The sequence below is a fragment of the Nelusetta ayraudi genome, unplaced genomic scaffold (genome assembly GCF_046127955.1).
Source record: "Nelusetta ayraudi isolate G7.1 ecotype Tasmania unplaced genomic scaffold, CSIRO-AGI_Nayr_v1 ptg000022l, whole genome shotgun sequence".
Taxonomy (NCBI): Eukaryota; Metazoa; Chordata; class Actinopteri; order Tetraodontiformes; family Monacanthidae; genus Nelusetta; species Nelusetta ayraudi.
The window spans coordinates 4,861,587-4,879,055 of NW_027466072.1; the positions used below are offsets into that span (position 1 = coordinate 4,861,587).

A 17,469-nucleotide genomic window follows, 5' to 3' on the forward strand; every position below is an offset into this window, starting at 1 on the left:
CTGCGGTGGCGCTTAACATCACCGCTGCTCCTCTTGTGAGCAGCACGGCTTTTCATCACACTGCATTTGTTCCGAGACAGAACAGCAACACTTCCGACAGTTGTGAAGAACAACAATGAATAACATCAGCAACAACTCTGGAACTCTCTCCCATCAGACATTCGTGACATAGACTCTCCTCATATATTTAAATCCAGGCTCAAAACCCACCTGTTTATATTATGCTACTCGGTCTAACTGTGTTGCTTTATTTTATTTTGGTTTTTATTTTATTTATTATATTTATATCTTGCTCTTTTCTGTATGTAGCCTCTATCTGTTGTCTTATTGCATTTATTTCCTGGAAAGTGTCCTTGCGCTTATAAATAAAATGTATTTTATTACAACAGCAATGACAAGATGATTTGTCGACTTAACTTGACAAACTGACGTAGTACGATCCCTAATATTAACTAGATTTGAATGAAATCAGCGCAAATTACGTAACGATTAAACAAAATGTGATGACGTCTGTTACAAGTTGTGGTTGCATTCAGGTTTTACTTTGGTAATGCAATAAACGACGGACACAATGTGACGTATGGATCGAAACAATAACTTCGTGAAGAATCACCTTGACTCGTTATAATATCGGATTAGTTCTAAAATGCAAGACAAACTATTTAATATTCAATCGAGGATGTTTGTATACACGCTCATGGCAAATTGAGCCCCAGCGACGGCAACAAAAAGCGCAAAGAATCCTGGGTAACCTTTACCTGTAAACATTGTTTTATCAATGGCACGTTAACAGAGGCCTGAGCTGCAGGGCGTTAAAGAAAGCTGGAAAACACTGACCTCTGTCGGCAGAGAAGGGTACATACATCTGAATTTACTGACGTGTTAAGTCATTTGTGCGTGTAACTAACTACCTTAGAGAGAAAAGAACATAGTCAAAATTGTCAATATTAAGGCCACAAGTGTATAACAATTTAATTTAGAATTAATGGAAAAGAAAATACATCTTGTCTGTACGTTTGTGCTTTTGTAAGAAAGTGTAAGACAACGACATAAATATCATACTAGCCCAGAACATCTGTTCCAGTTTTGCTTGACTTCTGACGTCACAGCTGATATATATATATAAATTTAATAACCCTTTTCTGGACACTTAAGAAAAGCGTATGATTTAAGCAGGGGAAATTGTATCCAGGCTTTTGGATTCATTTTAAGCCATTTCTGAATTAGAACCATTCTAATAATTATCAGAACAGTCTTGTGCACTTTTATCACATGTAAGAACAGGGTAATGATAAACAATTAGTCTTTGTGTTTTGTAGTTTTCATGTTTGTTTGGTCATCCTGCACAAAAAACAAATGATACAAATAAAGCAGGAAACTGGTCTGAACTCAAGGGTTTTTATTCCACACCACTTTTAGCAGGCAACATACCACTTTCACAGAAAGAATTCTGTTGCCAATCAGTAAAATTAAGTATTGGGCTATTTGACTAAAGTTTCAAAAAATATCTGGACACACACACACACACACACACACACACACACACACACACACACACACACACACACACACACACACACACACACACACACACATGGTGTGGTGGAGAAGACAGACTTACTTGTGAAGCTGCAGTTCAGTGTATGTTTGCAGGGGGCAGTGTTCCTCCACTATTCACTCATCCCTTTATAATGCGACACGCTCAGGCTGCTATTTGTCAAGTAAAAAACAAAAAAACATTTTATATATATATACATATATATATATATATATATACATAAAAACTACCAGTACAATAGTGGTGTGTATCTGCACACTTATTGCATGTGTGTGCCATTCTTCCAAACAAGTCACATTTGATTTTGTTGATCGTGCTGGCTGTTGATCACTATGGCCCTCATGGATTTTTCCTGACAGAAATGACATCAAATGAGCAAGAATTTGTCTTCAAGTTCTCAACAACAACAACAAAAAAAGGTCTATGTGCTTTTGAAATAAATTAACAAAAGCTTGAGATTATATGCAATATGAACCATGTACAGAATGTTTGTCATTGCCTTATACTTTTGCTTTACTAAAAGTTAGATAAGACTCTGATTTAAGTTGTAGTAGAAGTAGAAGTTGTTCGTGATTATCCAGATCTAATTTGGGACACAAGTGATGTGAAGGAATTTAAAGGAAAAAGAATATAATAAATAAAATTATTATAAGAACCATAATAGCTGATGTTTTGAAAAGTGAAAAGTGTATGCATTATTAAGATTTCAAAATAAAACACAGAAACTAAATCTCGAGTTCAGTGACCCATTGCTATAGTTAGTGAATTTTGAACAAAATATGACTTTGGATTGGTTTTCTTGAAAAAAAAAAAAATAAATAAAAAATCAAACAGTGCAAAGATATTTGTTTAGCCTCTTAAAATGTTTATTATCATTATTATTATTATTCTTAAGGACATAAGGACTAAACCTACATTGAACATCTTTTCAACTCAAAACACTTAAATTGTACCTAAAATAATCACTCTCTCTTTTCTCTATCATCATTGTTCGGCAATAAGTCAAAATTTTAAAGTGAATCCTTTCCTTTCGCTTTTTCTTTTTTTGAAACACCATTTCTACTGTAACCCTTACGCTGAGATGTCTATTTGAGATTCTGTCAGACAGCCCCAAATTACGTTTTGAGAAACCGAGTTTACAATACCTTGAAATAAAATACTAAGTTTTCATGCCTCGACTCCACCAACATGAGAATATTTCTCTGAGTGTAAACTGCTTCAGACTTCCCCTATTATTGGGGGGGAAAGAAAGAATTCTCCTTACACTGCTTTTGAATGTATTTCCGTCTCTAAGTTCACGTTAATGAAGTAAAACTACTGGTCCTCGCAACTCGTGCTCACAACTGCGCTCATTAAACCGACTAAAAGCACGCAGTGAACACACGCCGTTTGTTGTATCGGTTGCAACACACGTGCGCTTCGAGCGGGACCTGTGGCGCGTGTATGGCTGGAAACACCCGCCGCGGCGCGCGCCACGGAGGTACAATTTCAGCCCGTTTCCGGGACGAAGACAAAGGCGGTGAACCCGTCATGCAGTCGAACGCTCCGCTTTGTGCGCAGCAGGGAAAGACGAGGAGGAGGGGGAGCGCGGGGGGGGGTGTGAAACCTGGGGGAGCGAGGACCTCTCAGCCAATCAGAGGTCCCCACCGGGCGTTTAAAGGGACGGTGGGCAGTCTTCTGGGGGTTATGAGCGACTTCTTCCACCTCGAGCCCACAACATTTTCTTTTTTTCTTTCCTTTTCTTTCCTGCCGCCTCAGTCTGTTCGATCCGAGGGTTTGAGGGTTAAAAGTGTCACAGTCCACATGCACTGGTTCGCCTGGCTCGGCAATTGATCGCTCCTCCAGCGCGGCGTTCTAAAGTGTGCACGCTGGATGCTCGTCGCTCTGCCCCCGCCGCACTTGTTGCACGGAGAGCCGCCGAGTCTGTGGAGATTAAAGGAGGGGAGAGAGGAGAAGAGAGTAGAGAGGGGGAGAGGAGGAGAGGAGAGGAGTGGGGAGGCAGCAGGCACCGCAACAGGTGCACAGACCGGGAGCTGCAGCGATAGGAGGTAGGAGCACTGCGCATCACCCACTGGTAGCAGGCGACTTTGGCTCAATTTCATTTCTTTTACATGAAACCAGAGGCACTCATCGTTCTGTTTATTTTTTCTATTTTTCTTTCTTTTTTTCGTTTTTTTTTTAAATTAACAACAGATACCAGAAGGTTAGATGTCTATTTGAAGATCTTTCCCTTCAGTCGTCGCCGTGCGTAAATTATAAAATTAAGGGCCAACATGCCGGTTCTGGGCAGCCCCGACGTTGCCAACAAGTTCCAGGAGAGATGGCTGGCTTTCTACCCGGAGGACCAAGTCACCGCATCGGACTCGGCCCCCATGGATGACAGCTTGACCAGCCTCCACTGGCTCCAGAATTTCTCCATCCTCAGCGCGGACCCGGAGCGAGCCGGCGGGGCCGGAGCGGGCTGCCCGTCCTCCCAGCAGCACCTCTACCTCAAGCGGCTGTGCCTCCCCAGAGGAGGCACCGAGTCTCCGTCCAGCCCGCCCGCCGGGGACACGGCGGCCACCGGGATGCCTCTGTACCTCGGCAGCCCGGTGACCTCCGGCAGCGACTCCAGCGGCGCGCCGCGCTTCGCAGGCTGCGCGAACCCGCCGCAGGTGTCCATCCACCCGGTCGGCGCGCCCGCCGAGGTGGACTACAAGAGCAACCCGAAGGTCAAGCCACCGTACTCGTACGCGTCGCTCATCTGCATGGCCATGCAGGCCAGCAAGCAGCCCAAAGTGACTCTGTCCACCATCTACAACTGGATCACGGATAATTTCTGCTACTACAGACACGCGGAGCCCAGCTGGCAGGTAACTGAGACCAGAGCTGACTTTACCCCCTTTCATTATTGATGAGTCGCGTAAATGGTGAGGCAAGAGGAGAGGAGGGGAGCAGGGCGAACACTTGATCCCACTGACACCATATAAGAAAATGCTTTTTGATGGGGAGTAAACCTCCTCAAAAGACATGTAGGCCTTGTGAAATCCATGTATACATACATTACATATATGTATATATATATATATATATATATATATATATATATATATATATATATATATATATATATATATATATATATATATATATATATATATATATATATACATATATATATATACATATATATATACATAAATATGTGTGTGTGTGTGTGTGTGTGTACATGATGTTTAAAAAAAACATTTCCGAATGTTCCACCCAGCTAAAAACTGCTGTTATTTGCTGTACATGTCTGAGGGGAATGGTGCTGAAGCACTTGAGGTGTGCGTGCGAGTGCTCGTGCACGTGCGTTAATGAAGCTCCCTGAGAGGGGCAGGCAGCGAAACAACAGCTGATCATGTTTGAAATGCACGGCTAGAAAGCCTCATTAGGTGCATTTGCCGTCCCATACAAACAACAACAATGCACTGCCACCCCCGCCACCCTCACCTCCCCCCCCCCCCCCCCCTTCTGCTTCTCAGCTCATCTCATCTCTACTGGGTCATGATAGACCCATAATTGGCTGCCAGTGTACTAATACTCCCTCCCCCACCTTCCTTCCTTTTTTTTGTGTGTGGTTGCAGAACTCGATTCGTCACAACCTGTCCCTCAACAAGTGTTTCAAGAAGGTCCCCCGGCAGAAGGACGAGCCAGGGAAAGGGGGCTTCTGGCAGATCGACCCGCAGTACGCCGACATGTTCGTCAACGGCATCTTCAAGCGTAGGAGGATGTCTGCAAACCACTACAGTAGCAGCGGTGGCGGCCACAGATCAAGCAAACAGGTCCCAGGTTATCAGCACAGCCGAGACGGCTCGCCTTATCAGGTGGTCAGTGGCAAGAGGAAACACTTTGCTTCAACGCCCAGCAGCAGCAGCAGCAGCAGCAGCAGCAGCAGCAAGGCGTTGAGAGCCACCCAGTCCCCCCTCCTGGCCAGCGAGGCCCACAAGGTCGACATCCTGAGGGGCGACTTTGACCTGGCGTCCGTGTTCGACGACGTCCTCGGCGGGAACTCGTGCACCTTCGAGGACCTGGACATCAACACGGCGCTCAGCTCGCTGGGCTGCGACATGCAGGAGGTGCAGGGCAGGCAGCACCCGGCGGGCCTGAGCAGGTGGTGCGGTGGCGGTGGTGGGGGGGACGTGGTGGCTCACCTGGGTCACCCTCTGCCTTACAGCTACATGGAGCTGAGCATCGCCTCAGAGGACTGCAACCTGGGGGAGCTGCATGTGACACAGCAGCAGCAGCCGCTCCTGAGCCACGGCCACCACCTGCAGCAGCAGCAGCAGCAGCAGCAGCAGCAGCAGCAGTTTGACGAGCACGCCTCGCTGTTCCTGGAGCAGCCGGGGGAGGAGGTGGTGCTGCAGCCCTGGGAGGAGATCAAGGAGGAGGCGCAGCACGTGCCTCTGACTCTGGATCAGAGCTTCGGCCTGTGCGACAGCTTCTTCGCCGAGATGCAGCCGTGGGAACGGGCGGACGCCTATCTGTGACCTATGACCTCTCCCTCCCACCCCCCCCACCAGACCTCATTCACACCTTATCAGTCACACATACACTACAGGCAAACCTGATTAAAGGCGGTAACGGTGGCCTTCTGTCTCATAAATCTAAACACAGTCGCATCAACGCGTGCTTGTGAAGCTCTCACGTTACGCGCACTTCATTGGATCTTTATTTCTCATCCCAGACTCCAGCTGGCGCAATTAAATAATTAACCAGCACATTTTGTCTCTCTGGTTTCAGCCAATTTTTTTTTTGTAATTTTCGTGCTAAAACCGATTATTCTTTGGACATTCCACGCGCTTGGAGGCAGGGAGGCAGCGGCAGCAGGTTGCAGGGACACTGAGCTGGAGGTGATTTTGTGACATCATAACGACGCATACTTTAAAAAGACACTGGCCTGACCATTTAGTCCTTGGCCGACTAGTCTCCTGACATTATTCCCACGGATGTCCGTCCGGTGATTGATGGCAGGACGTCGGCAAAATATTCCTGCACCGACGTCCAAAAACCAGAAGTTCTAATGAGAGAAACGAAACCCTCTCAGCTAAATGAAAGCTTCACATGGACCGTGAGGGATTGTCACTGTGAAGAATGAAAGGCAGCCAATTCTCGAGAGGGAGAGAAGAGCCGAACCGGCGCTGTGGATGGAAACCGTACAAACAACTGTCCTTTGTGCTGCGTTTTCAGGGACTGCAGAGACTCCCAGCCAGATATTTGCTAGTGGAAGAACAAACAAGTGCTTGGCTGGACTGGAACGCACCTCTCGGATGACTTCTTTTTTTTTTACACTTTTTTTTTGTAATTCCAGTGGCTACAATAAGAGACAAACACCTCAAGCAGCCTCCCTCAAAGCACTCTATGAACAAACACTGTCAGCCAGAGAAAAACGAGAACCCAGACAGGTTTATACTTTGCTACATTAGCATTTTACATCACTTTTTACTAACATGCAGTGAGAGGAGCCGCTCCCATCAGTCGACATTGTGTTTTGATGGAGAGATGGATCTGTCGAGACAGTGTGGAGGGGAAGACACGCTGTTAGAAATCAGTCATTTGTGACTCAGCTATATATAGAACATTTTTTAATATATATTCTCTAAAGTGTATTAGCATGCAGCCAGGCAGTAACAGTTGCCATTTGTCTACAGTTACATTGCGAAGCAAAAAGAGGAGAAGACCTGAAAATCGACCGGAAATGAAACATTATGCACTTTGATAGTTTTGCAGTTTTAGGAGAGCGAGGTCAGCTTCAGTCCTTGGTATGGTTGGTTTCAATTCTTTTTCATTGTGTTACAAATGATCTGACAATGGATATTGTCTGTGATGCTTACGCTGTTATTCTGAACATCAGATGCTGATCCCAATCATTGAGCTCGAGACTGCAATACGTCTAACAGAACAGCAACCATTTTTCCCCTCCCCCCACTTCACATATCTACACGACTAGGAGTTTGCTGATTATATTTCGCCAAATATGTTTATCAGGATTATGCAGTTTGCTGGCATTCCTCTATGGATTTATAAAAATGGGAAGACTTGTGCTGTCTGTCACTGGGTGATGGAATTGCTGATTATCTTGCTGATTTTCTTGGTGTTTGTTTGTTTTTTATGATTCGCTTTGATACAAATCAAACATTTTCGACCACGTTTTGACATTACTGTTTTGTGCGATGGGGCAAATCATGAGCAGGTACACTAAATCTTAAAGGACTGAATTTTTCTTTCTGGAAAATATCATATTGATTATGTTTGATACGACCTCCAAAATCTTTGTTTGTTTTTTTCATTTGTACTTTTTTATGTTGTTTTATGAAATGCAATCATGTCTTGATGCAATAAATGGTTTAAATTAAAAAAAAAAGAAAAAAAACATTTTGTGTTTGTGCGTGTTTGTGTCCTTGTGTGAAGTCAAGAGATGACAAGGATAGGGATAGTTTATGATTAATCAGCAGCAACAGGTCTGGACTTGCTCAGTTACTGATCACAACAGGAAGTCAAACATACAGCCATAAAGAAAAAGTTAAAAGTCATTGTATCTAGTTGCATCAGTGCAAATGAGTAATTTTACCCCCTGCACAGCAGTCATAAATAATGAGAAAGCGTGCACACACATGCTAATCAACTCTAAGCACATAAACTTACACTGATATTGTGCAAATGCTGACACATTTACTGCCCACATTGTTTACCACCTCAATTCGTACGACAGCGTCACACTACTCAGTGGGGAAGCATCACTCTCCATCTAATAAAACTATGTGGTTCTCTAGAAAACAACATGTGTTTTCTTCTGTTAACAGCTTTATGCTAATATTGATGCTCACATGTTGGACCTTTCACGTTTGATAAGTGGAAAAAATAAGGCAGCTATAAGGTGGCCTAAGAATCCAGAAACAAAACCTGGGTGGAGATGCTGTCATTCACAACAGAGCAGTAGAATACCTTTGTGACATCACAAAAGGCTGCTTTTAGAGAGAGATTTATTTATTTTATTATTTTTAAGTGAGCAGTGAGATGGTCCCTGTGCGATAAGCAAACATCTGGCTGGGCGTCAGTTCACTAACATGGCAGAGACAGTGGTCCATTTTGTCAAGTCACAAAAGCCGAGTTCTAGAACTATAAGTAAAATTTGCACAATATGAAACCATAAATATAAAGTGGGGCAGCTAAATCTAAAGGAGTCGAGACTTTGCCAATCCGATTTCAGTCAGTTGCATGAAATAACTAAAACTTCTTACCATGTAAATGCTTTGGTCAACAGTAATTTACAGCCATGGAAAATAATTATTATTAAATAAGGATTAATGGCAGTGACTTATGGGAAACGCCGGCCCTCTGGGATTATGGACAGATGTATTCAGAGCAGAGAGTGGACACCGCTAGCATCATCACATTGATGACATTGAACACTTTTGTACATTGAAAACTATTTATTAAGGCTGTGCATATCTTGCATAGCACAAAACCAGCAGTGCCTTGAAGGCAGAACCTTCACTATTCATTTGGGCCTTTCTCAGTTGTTGTATTTTTTTTTATTTTTTTTGTATTGATTGGGTGCCCTGTATGAAAATGTGCTTTTGCACTTTCAAATCTCTTTTTAATTGAAATAGTCGGGGGAAAACGTGGAGAAATGCGGCTTATCCCCTGTTCCTCTGGCACGCGGCTCCTGCCGGTGGCAGGTCATGTGTGGAGATCTCAGGGAACGGCTGAAATAACTCAGATTCCGAAAAGCAGCAGGGAACACCGCGGCCACATCCAAGGCCGAGACGGGAGGAAGGCTGATCCTGGGTCATCCCACCTCCAGGTCAAGGAGAAGCGCCAGTGTCCCTCTCACATGGATGTCACAGCCAAGGTACACCGAGGTGTGTGAACTCTCATATTGCTTTCTTGTTGGTCTGCTGCTGCTTAAATGATATTCACGTAATGTTTGTGCTGATCCACAGGCTTCTTTGTTGCTTCTCCTCACTGATTGTCTGTGTGCGTGTTGTCCTGCTGTGCAGACGACACTCAGTGTGTGTGAGTGTGTGTGTGTACATATACGGCAGCAATGGGAGCCCCGTGGCGAGCCAGATAACGCTATCTCCGTGGAGCCAGAGTCCCGCGGTTCTATTCAGCCATGCGGATGAGACGGCTGGGGCTGCCCAGCACGCGGACGCGCTCAAAGCAGGAAGTTGAGGCTGCCACCGCGGGGCCAACCCCACTCATAATGGTTTATAACCTCTTAGCTGCCCTCCTCGTTATTTTTTTTTATTGCCGTCATGGAACCCCTCAGATTAGAGTCAGTCTCATAAATAGGGGTCAAGCAGATTTGCGATAGAAGTGCCCCTCCCAGTGTGACATCACAGAGGGTCCGGCCACTTTTTTTTTTTATGGTCCACAGCTAATAGAAGGCACATGACTGTGGGTGCCTCACTAATTAGATCCTTGACTGTGGCACAATGCAAGAAGAAGAATAAAAAAAGGTGCGTGGAATGGTGCCGGGGCTGATTTACGGCCCCTGAGGAACCCCTGAGTCGGAGTGATTGCAGTGTCAGATCACTCCTGTGAGTGAAGATGATTATCGGAAAGCGGCCCTATTCATCCGACGGAGGATTTTAGTTTTGATGTCAGCAGCCAATAAACTTCACCTCCCCGGCGCGACGGGAAAAACGGTCGGCCAGCTCCGGTTTCCAAAAGCCCTCATCACATATTGATAAGGGAAAAAGAGCGGGATGAAGATGCGGTCGCGATTGCTGCTCCGGACTCGTCAGAAGAGGCGGGGACCCGGCACAGGAAATGCACTCGAGCGGCTGCTGTTTATGGATGAAATGCAAATGAGGCCTCCATTTAGACGGCCCGCACCATTTTCGAAGGAACTGCGGATGGCAAATTAGAATGAAAGAGGGTTGGAGGGTCCGGGGAGGGTTGGGGGAGGGGGACGGGGCGGTGATCCCCTCATTTCAGAAATCATCCTACACAGTGTTTGCACACAATGAAACGATCATCACTCTCATCAGACTCTCGCCGTCTCCTTTCAGGCGAAGCTTTTTTCTGTCTACCCTTTTTTTTCATTTTTTTTTTTTTAGACTGACAGGATCTATTCTTCTTCTGAATGTGGCGATGACTAATGAAGACTGGGTTTACAATTTGCTCCACACCCCGCAGATTTTTTAGTTTTGATGTGCTAATTTTATCTAGTCGGGGGTGCACGTTGCACATAGCTAATGCAGGTGTGCAAATTGGCGCCGGCAGCACCACCGCAGAGTACACAGCGAGGATAATGACAGATCCAGTACCTATAGCGGGGCTTTAAAAGGCTGAGAGGACTCTGAAGTTCTTGCATTTTCTCCGCAGAACTTCTGAAGCACCACAATCAGACATCTACATCATACAAACCGTATCCATTATTTCTTTTTAAGTGCTCTGAGTGCCATTTTTCACAGCTTGACCTTTTCTACAATTTCCCTCGCGCAGCGGACATTTATCGATTCCCTAAACGTGACAAATAAGTGGGGCTGCTAGTTAACATATACAGGGAGTCCGGGGAAAAGCACTGCCGGCTTCGCCCAGCGCCCGACTGAAACGTCAGTCAGAGTGACCGCGTGACTGTCGTCAAATTCATTTTTGTGATGGAAATTGCATTCGTGTGGGTGTCTCAAAGTGATTTTCCATCATGAGAATGACAGACATGGCACTTCCCGTTGTTGTCTAATCAGCTAAACGAGCAATATTCAACCCCCATGTGTGCTGTTTATTATTATGATGCTGTATTATTGCATCGGCGGAGAGTTTGGTACTCACTGATTACTTCAATTTTCAACTCTCCTGTTGTAATGAAGTAAGATGGGCTGACAAGATGTCTGTTGTCTATTGTATTCAGGTGGACGTTGCACAATACTTTTGTTAGGACAGGCTAACAAAGACACAAACGGAAAAAAATGTGTTATAAATAGTGTCTCGTCAGAGTGAGCCGTGTTAAATTGCAAAGTTGGGGTTGTCGAAGTTTCTCAGTCTTCTCAGATGTGAAATATAGACTTCAACAAAACAAAGAGAACAGGTTAGTTAAGTTAGATCCTGTCCTCAGTAGAAAAACATCTAACAATTCTAGAACATTCTAGAATAGAATAGATGTACTGGACTGATCCCAAATAGGGAAACTACACTGTTGCAGCACTAAATATAATACAAAGAAAATACAGTAATTACAGGAAATATTCAAGTCAATCTATACACAAACAAAGAAGGGCAGATTATCACTGCTAATCTGGCTCTCCAGGTTTTAGGTCTTTAGCCGAAAACCTGTGCACCTTAACCTCTCAGACGTTCCAGTTTTTATTTAGTGGACGGAATTGTGCGCACTTGGCAATGGACGTCACAGACTCCAGAGAGCCTGTCGCTCTTCTAAATGATGGCCAGGTACTGAACCATTCAAATTGGGATTGTTTACATGTGTGATTAAAGAAAAAGAAAATCCAAATTACACATATACACGTCTGTATGGATCAGCAATTTCACAGGAACTTTGTGGTGTGCTTGCCTGCTTGCATGCATGCATGCGTGTGTGTGTGTGTGTGTGTGTGTTTGTGTGTGTGTATGCGCGTGTGTGCGTCTTGGCATCCGCGGCTCGCTCAGTAAAAGACATTCTTGCTCCGACGCCTCTGGTCTCTGTGGTCGCGACAACCAGCGGCCGATTGTCCAGCAGGCACACAGGAGGAGGGCACACAGCTGCCACACATGCACACAAAACACACACAGCTTAGAGACAATTACACACACACGCACACACACACACACCCGCACACGGAGCCGAGCCGAGCCAGGCGGCGATTGCTCAGGCAACAGATACAACTGAGCGTAGGTTGGCCCTGGCGGAGGGCGAGCCAGAGGGCAGCGTGTCAGCAGGGTGAGTGTGTGAGTGTGGATGAGGGCGCAGGAGAGGAGCCAGTCAGGGAGGCGCTGGAGCTCGGCCACGCAGCCAGCGCAGAGTTTGGTGCCAGGGAAAAGGGCAAAAAAACAGAAAAAACAACAACAAGCTGCATTGCAACTCTCAGTTGACTGAAAACACGGCAAAAATGCTTTTGCTCCGGATACTTTGCTCTATTCTGGGGACCAGTGAATGTTTTAAACATTGAACAGCGCAGCACATATTGTATTGCAGTAGTAGTAGTAGTAGTAGTAGTAGTAGTAGTAGTAGTAGTAGTTAGCCAGACTGTCCAAAGAGAGCAGGGAGGCCATCACTTGATCGGTTGTAGCTAAAATACTAATACTAAAATTTCCCCTGTGGTTATGTGTGTTGCTGTTTATTGTTAAAAACATCATCACTATTATACAGTATGATCAGTTCAGATATTAAACATAAGAACATTGAATTTTACTCTCAGTGATAAAGATAAAGGTTTGATTTTAGTAGGAATTTTGACTTTTTAGGAGTCTTGAATTGTTCCAATATAAGAGCACTCAGATAACGTAAGACATCAGGCTGAATCGATGACAAGCCGACTGACAGACGATGAAGATACACAATCTGCTGCACAAGACACAACAATATGGCTTTTTTTTCACTTGACACATTTGTTTACGTCAACCTATGTGTTTGTGTGTGTGGCGCATTCATCTGTGCTCATCAGACTCAATAATAATACAAGGTTGTAAAGGAGGGTGTGTGTGTGTGTGTGTGTGTGTGTGTGTCCTTCATCTATTCACCCCCCACCTCCTATCTAGGACCTCTTGAAGCCACTAGACTGCCTGCACTGTGTTCTCCAGACAGACAAACAGGCAGACAGGCAGCATGCGCACGCACACACACACACACACACACACACGCACACACACACACACACACACACACACACACACACACACACAGTTCCACTATTCTTCTCCCTGAGTCTGCACTCTGCTGAGAGCTCTTATTTGATTAGCTGCGATTTGCTTTGTGAAGCGGCGAAGCCGTTGGCTCACTGGGGGAGCTGCACACACGCGCACTCACACACACACACACACACGCACATACACACACATGCGTTTATCTTCTCTGCATTAGTAACACTAAAGTCTAAACACTTTCTTGTAAAAAACGCTCAGAAAGACAGTTCCTGGCCAGAACGACGTCCAGGTGTCGAGAGAAAAGCTCTGGTTGCATAACGGTGACCGCAGGGTGACACCTTATCTACTGGGGCATGGTTGCACAAACCAACAATTCCTAAATAATGAATACAGGGCCAATGTTGGTGAGGACGCATGTCTTCGATGTATGTAGAAAAGGGGCAGTAGAAAGCTGTGTGTGCCAAACGGCTCTATATTCATTTCGGGCTTTGCAATCATTCGGATTTTATCACCGTGTCCAATCAAACACAGGTCTGAATGGTGTGCCCCATAAACCATAATTCTCGTAAAATCTCGTCCCGCGAGATTTACGATAATTACCTTTGCTATTGTTTGTTTACGTTTGTTTGCTGTCAAGAATGGTTGTTATACTTTTCTCGTTGATTACTTGTAAAAAAATATTTTGTCACCTCTTCCTCTTCACAAGGCTTAAAGCTCTACAGCAAAACAAGAAAGGGCACACGAGGCATTAACAGCAATGAGACAGTCACACAAAAGACAAAACCATAGCGTTTGCATAAATAGAAAAGTCACAAACTCAAATAAAATCGGGAAAGGCTCTGATCAAAGTGTGGTCTGAGACCTAATTTCCTCGGGCAGATGCCACTCTGCACTACAGCTGCAGCTGTTGCTCTGCACGGAGTCATTCTTGCAACCTTCTCTTTATTCTTCCTCCAACGTTTCTCTGCTTCCAAACAACCTTTTTTTTTTTTTTTACACCAAAATAGTGGTTTTGGCACTACAAGGCCAAAATCCAATGGCACATCAGGGCCACGACCAATTTTTGGCAGAACACCTGCATTTGACTTCAGGGTAACACTGGCATGCAAATATGATCTGAAATAGCCCTGCAGGCTACTGGGCTAACTCACTATTAATATGCTATCTATTTGGCACCTCAGGGTACCCAATAGTTTGCTGCTTTTCTTGGCCGATTCTCCCATGTTTTACCCACAACTTCCTGCAACAGCAGGCAGAAATTTCTGGCCCAGCCTCCCTCTGCACCCCTCCCCCTTCCTACAAACCACCACAAGGGGTTAATTAAAACTGATTGGATCCCCTGAGTCCACACCTGCCTCTGACAGGTAAGGTTTCAGGCTTGTGTGAGTGTGTGAGTGCGTGTTTGTGTGTGTGTGTGTGTGTGTGTGTGTGTGTCAGCCTGCTGGCACATCCTGTGCTCCGCTGCTCTGAGCGGGTCCCACTAGATCGCAACAAGAGTTCTACGCATTGCACAGTCGCGCGCAGCCTTTCAGTCGTTAGCACCGTGTTTGCATGCGATTGGTGACACATATGCATTTAAATTCAGCGGGCGCGCACGTATGTGTGTGTGTGTGTGTGTGTGTGTGTGTGTGTGTGTGTGTGTGTGTGTGTGCCCTCCCTCCTGTCCCCCACCCGACCCCCTCGCCGTCTGAGTTTCAGAGCCACTCGAGGAGCTCGCACTTGATGTGCTGATTAGGCAAAGCCTGCTGGAACCAATCGCTGCTTCGCTCTGCCGTCACGGCCTTCTGCACGTTTGTCGCGTTGAGGGCCTGCCGGTGGGGGAGACGCGCTGTTAGCGCCGCACGGCACCCCAAGCGTCGAGATGGCCCTGACAAACAGCGGCGTAAAGTGTCAGAGGCGCTTTTGAACAAGAAAAAGAAACAGAAGACCAACATTGGAGCGGAGAGATTGAGTGTGTGGGGGTATTTCTTTTGTTGCTGGCAAATTAGGTGTTTGTGTGTAGAGGCAACAAGTGCTGTTGTATAACATCAGCTGGCAAGGGAGTGCGCGTGCACACACACACACTTACACTAAACCCCTGCTGCTGGGCTGGCAAGTAGAACAGTCAAATTAGCCACTGGAGAACAAACCGATTCAGGAACTCTGCGGGGAAATGGTAGCGGGAGGTGTCCACGCAGGGAGAGCAGCGAGCCTACAATGGAGACGCGAACAGAGGACTTCTGCACATCTGAAGATGGGAAGATGAGAGGCAGCAGCTTTGTGCGGTGTGAAGACTGAGGGCTGAGAGTCAGACAAAAAAACAAGCCCTGGAAATGAGAGGCAGCTACGACGGCTGACGCTGGAAGCCGGAAGGACAGACAGAGACAGAGACAGAGACAGAGGCAGAGACAGAGGTGAAGTTGCAGCCGAATGTCATAATAAAGTCACTGCAGTGAGGGCAAAATCCCATGATGTAAGCCGGTGGTAAGTTGCTATGCTTGAAGTTGCCAGTCAAGACACTGCCGGCTGAAATATAAGAGGAAATAAAAACAACAATGATGGATTGAATGGATTTTACTCCTCAAAGTGAAACAGCTGTTTATGGCCCCTCAGTAAAACCTTCCACGGTGCAACCGAACATGCTGTGCCCTCCGATGGCCAATCAGCAGAGGTATAAATGAAACCTCGTAACCTCAAAGGGTTGACCTTGAGACAGTCATGGGAGTGCGTCCACATAGTATCTGAGAAAACTCACTGTGTTGGACCATGTTAGAACAGATTGTGAAAACCATGTGAGCATGTTTAGTCTGCCTCGGAATCTGATATTGGTCATCATCTTCATGGGAATTGTAAGTTGGGAAGTTGGGGGTGAAATTTAACCAGCATCATAGTCAAAACCAAATTATAGAAGCATTGCCAACTTTTTTATTTTTTACAACATTTTAAAACCCAGCCAGAGCTCAACATCCATGAAACTTGCTTCAGCTCAACTCAAATGCGTTTTACATTGTCGCATTACTTTGTGAGCATCAGTGCTGTCTGTCAGATAAAAAGAAACTTTAAAAAAGCTGACTTGTACGTTTTAATTTGATTGATAACTCACATAATTGACCCATCAGAGACACTTAGGGAGTCAGACAAACTTTCGTTCTCCTTTCAGTCTTGTCATTTCTCACAATGAGTTAAGCCAGTGAAACAGACTCTTGTGCTTTCAGTATATATATGTACCTTTTCCACTGCTGAACCTTAAAGTTTCTAAGGTTGACCTGCACTTTCTTTAACTTTCTCTGAAGACAAGGCTCCAACTCAATACAGCTCTTTAACCCAATATTCTGATCAAGTATGGAGCCGTATTCATGTTGAATGAAACTGAAATTAAATGGCAGGGCACTGTTTCTGGTGTATTATGCTCTAATGCAGCATGTCTATCATTGTGAACACAAGTAAAGGTCCCTTGCCAACTTCGCCTTCAACAAAGTGGTGCGACCAATATCCAAATCACACACTTCCATTGGAATACTTCACTGCACTTGATATGATGCACGTGCAGTGACTGTGTTGACTACGGTCATCCTCACATTAGCTGCGTTTCCATTACCCTTAGAATTGCACAAAACATAAATATCGCAATAAAAAACTGGTCATGGAAACCTAAACTTGGAAAAAACCCTCAAATGTCTCTACACATGAGGTGTTATAGATATATCACTTTTGCGATTTAGAGGTACATTTAAACGTCACCAGATAGTGACGTACAGGATCATGTGACCAGTTCACTTCAAGTGAAAATAGCGCGTTATGGTTGGACGGAGGAGGAGTAAGTAGTTTCCTGTTCTATTGGTGAATTGCAGACAAAATAACGATGACAATTTGTCAAATTTATGAATGTCCCATCATAGTGATGAGCATTTAATCTAGCAAAGCAGATGCTAATGCTAACTACCACTAGCTACGTCTGCCATGTCATTCAAATGAAGTGCCCATTTTTGCTTCTTTTTGGGTCATTCACAATGCGACAACAGCACACCACGTTTTTTACCTTTTTTTTTTTTTTTTTTATCTTGGTGTAAAGTAGTACTTACATACTTAAATACACACTTGTG

At 45.0% G+C, this 17,469-nt stretch overlaps 1 protein-coding gene across 1 annotated transcript; it reads left to right on the top strand.

Moving 5' to 3' along the window:
• Positions 1–3,209: 3,209 nt before the first annotated feature.
• Positions 3,210–7,956, top strand: foxj1b (forkhead box J1b). Its single transcript, XM_076028226.1, has 3 exons — positions 3,210–3,606; positions 3,752–4,410; positions 5,167–7,956. Exons 2-3 carry the CDS (start codon positions 3,832–3,834, stop codon positions 6,067–6,069), a joined length of 1,482 nt encoding a protein of 493 aa, XP_075884341.1. The 5' UTR covers positions 3,210–3,606; positions 3,752–3,831; the 3' UTR covers positions 6,070–7,956.
• The last annotated feature ends 9,513 nt before the right edge of the window (positions 7,957–17,469 follow it).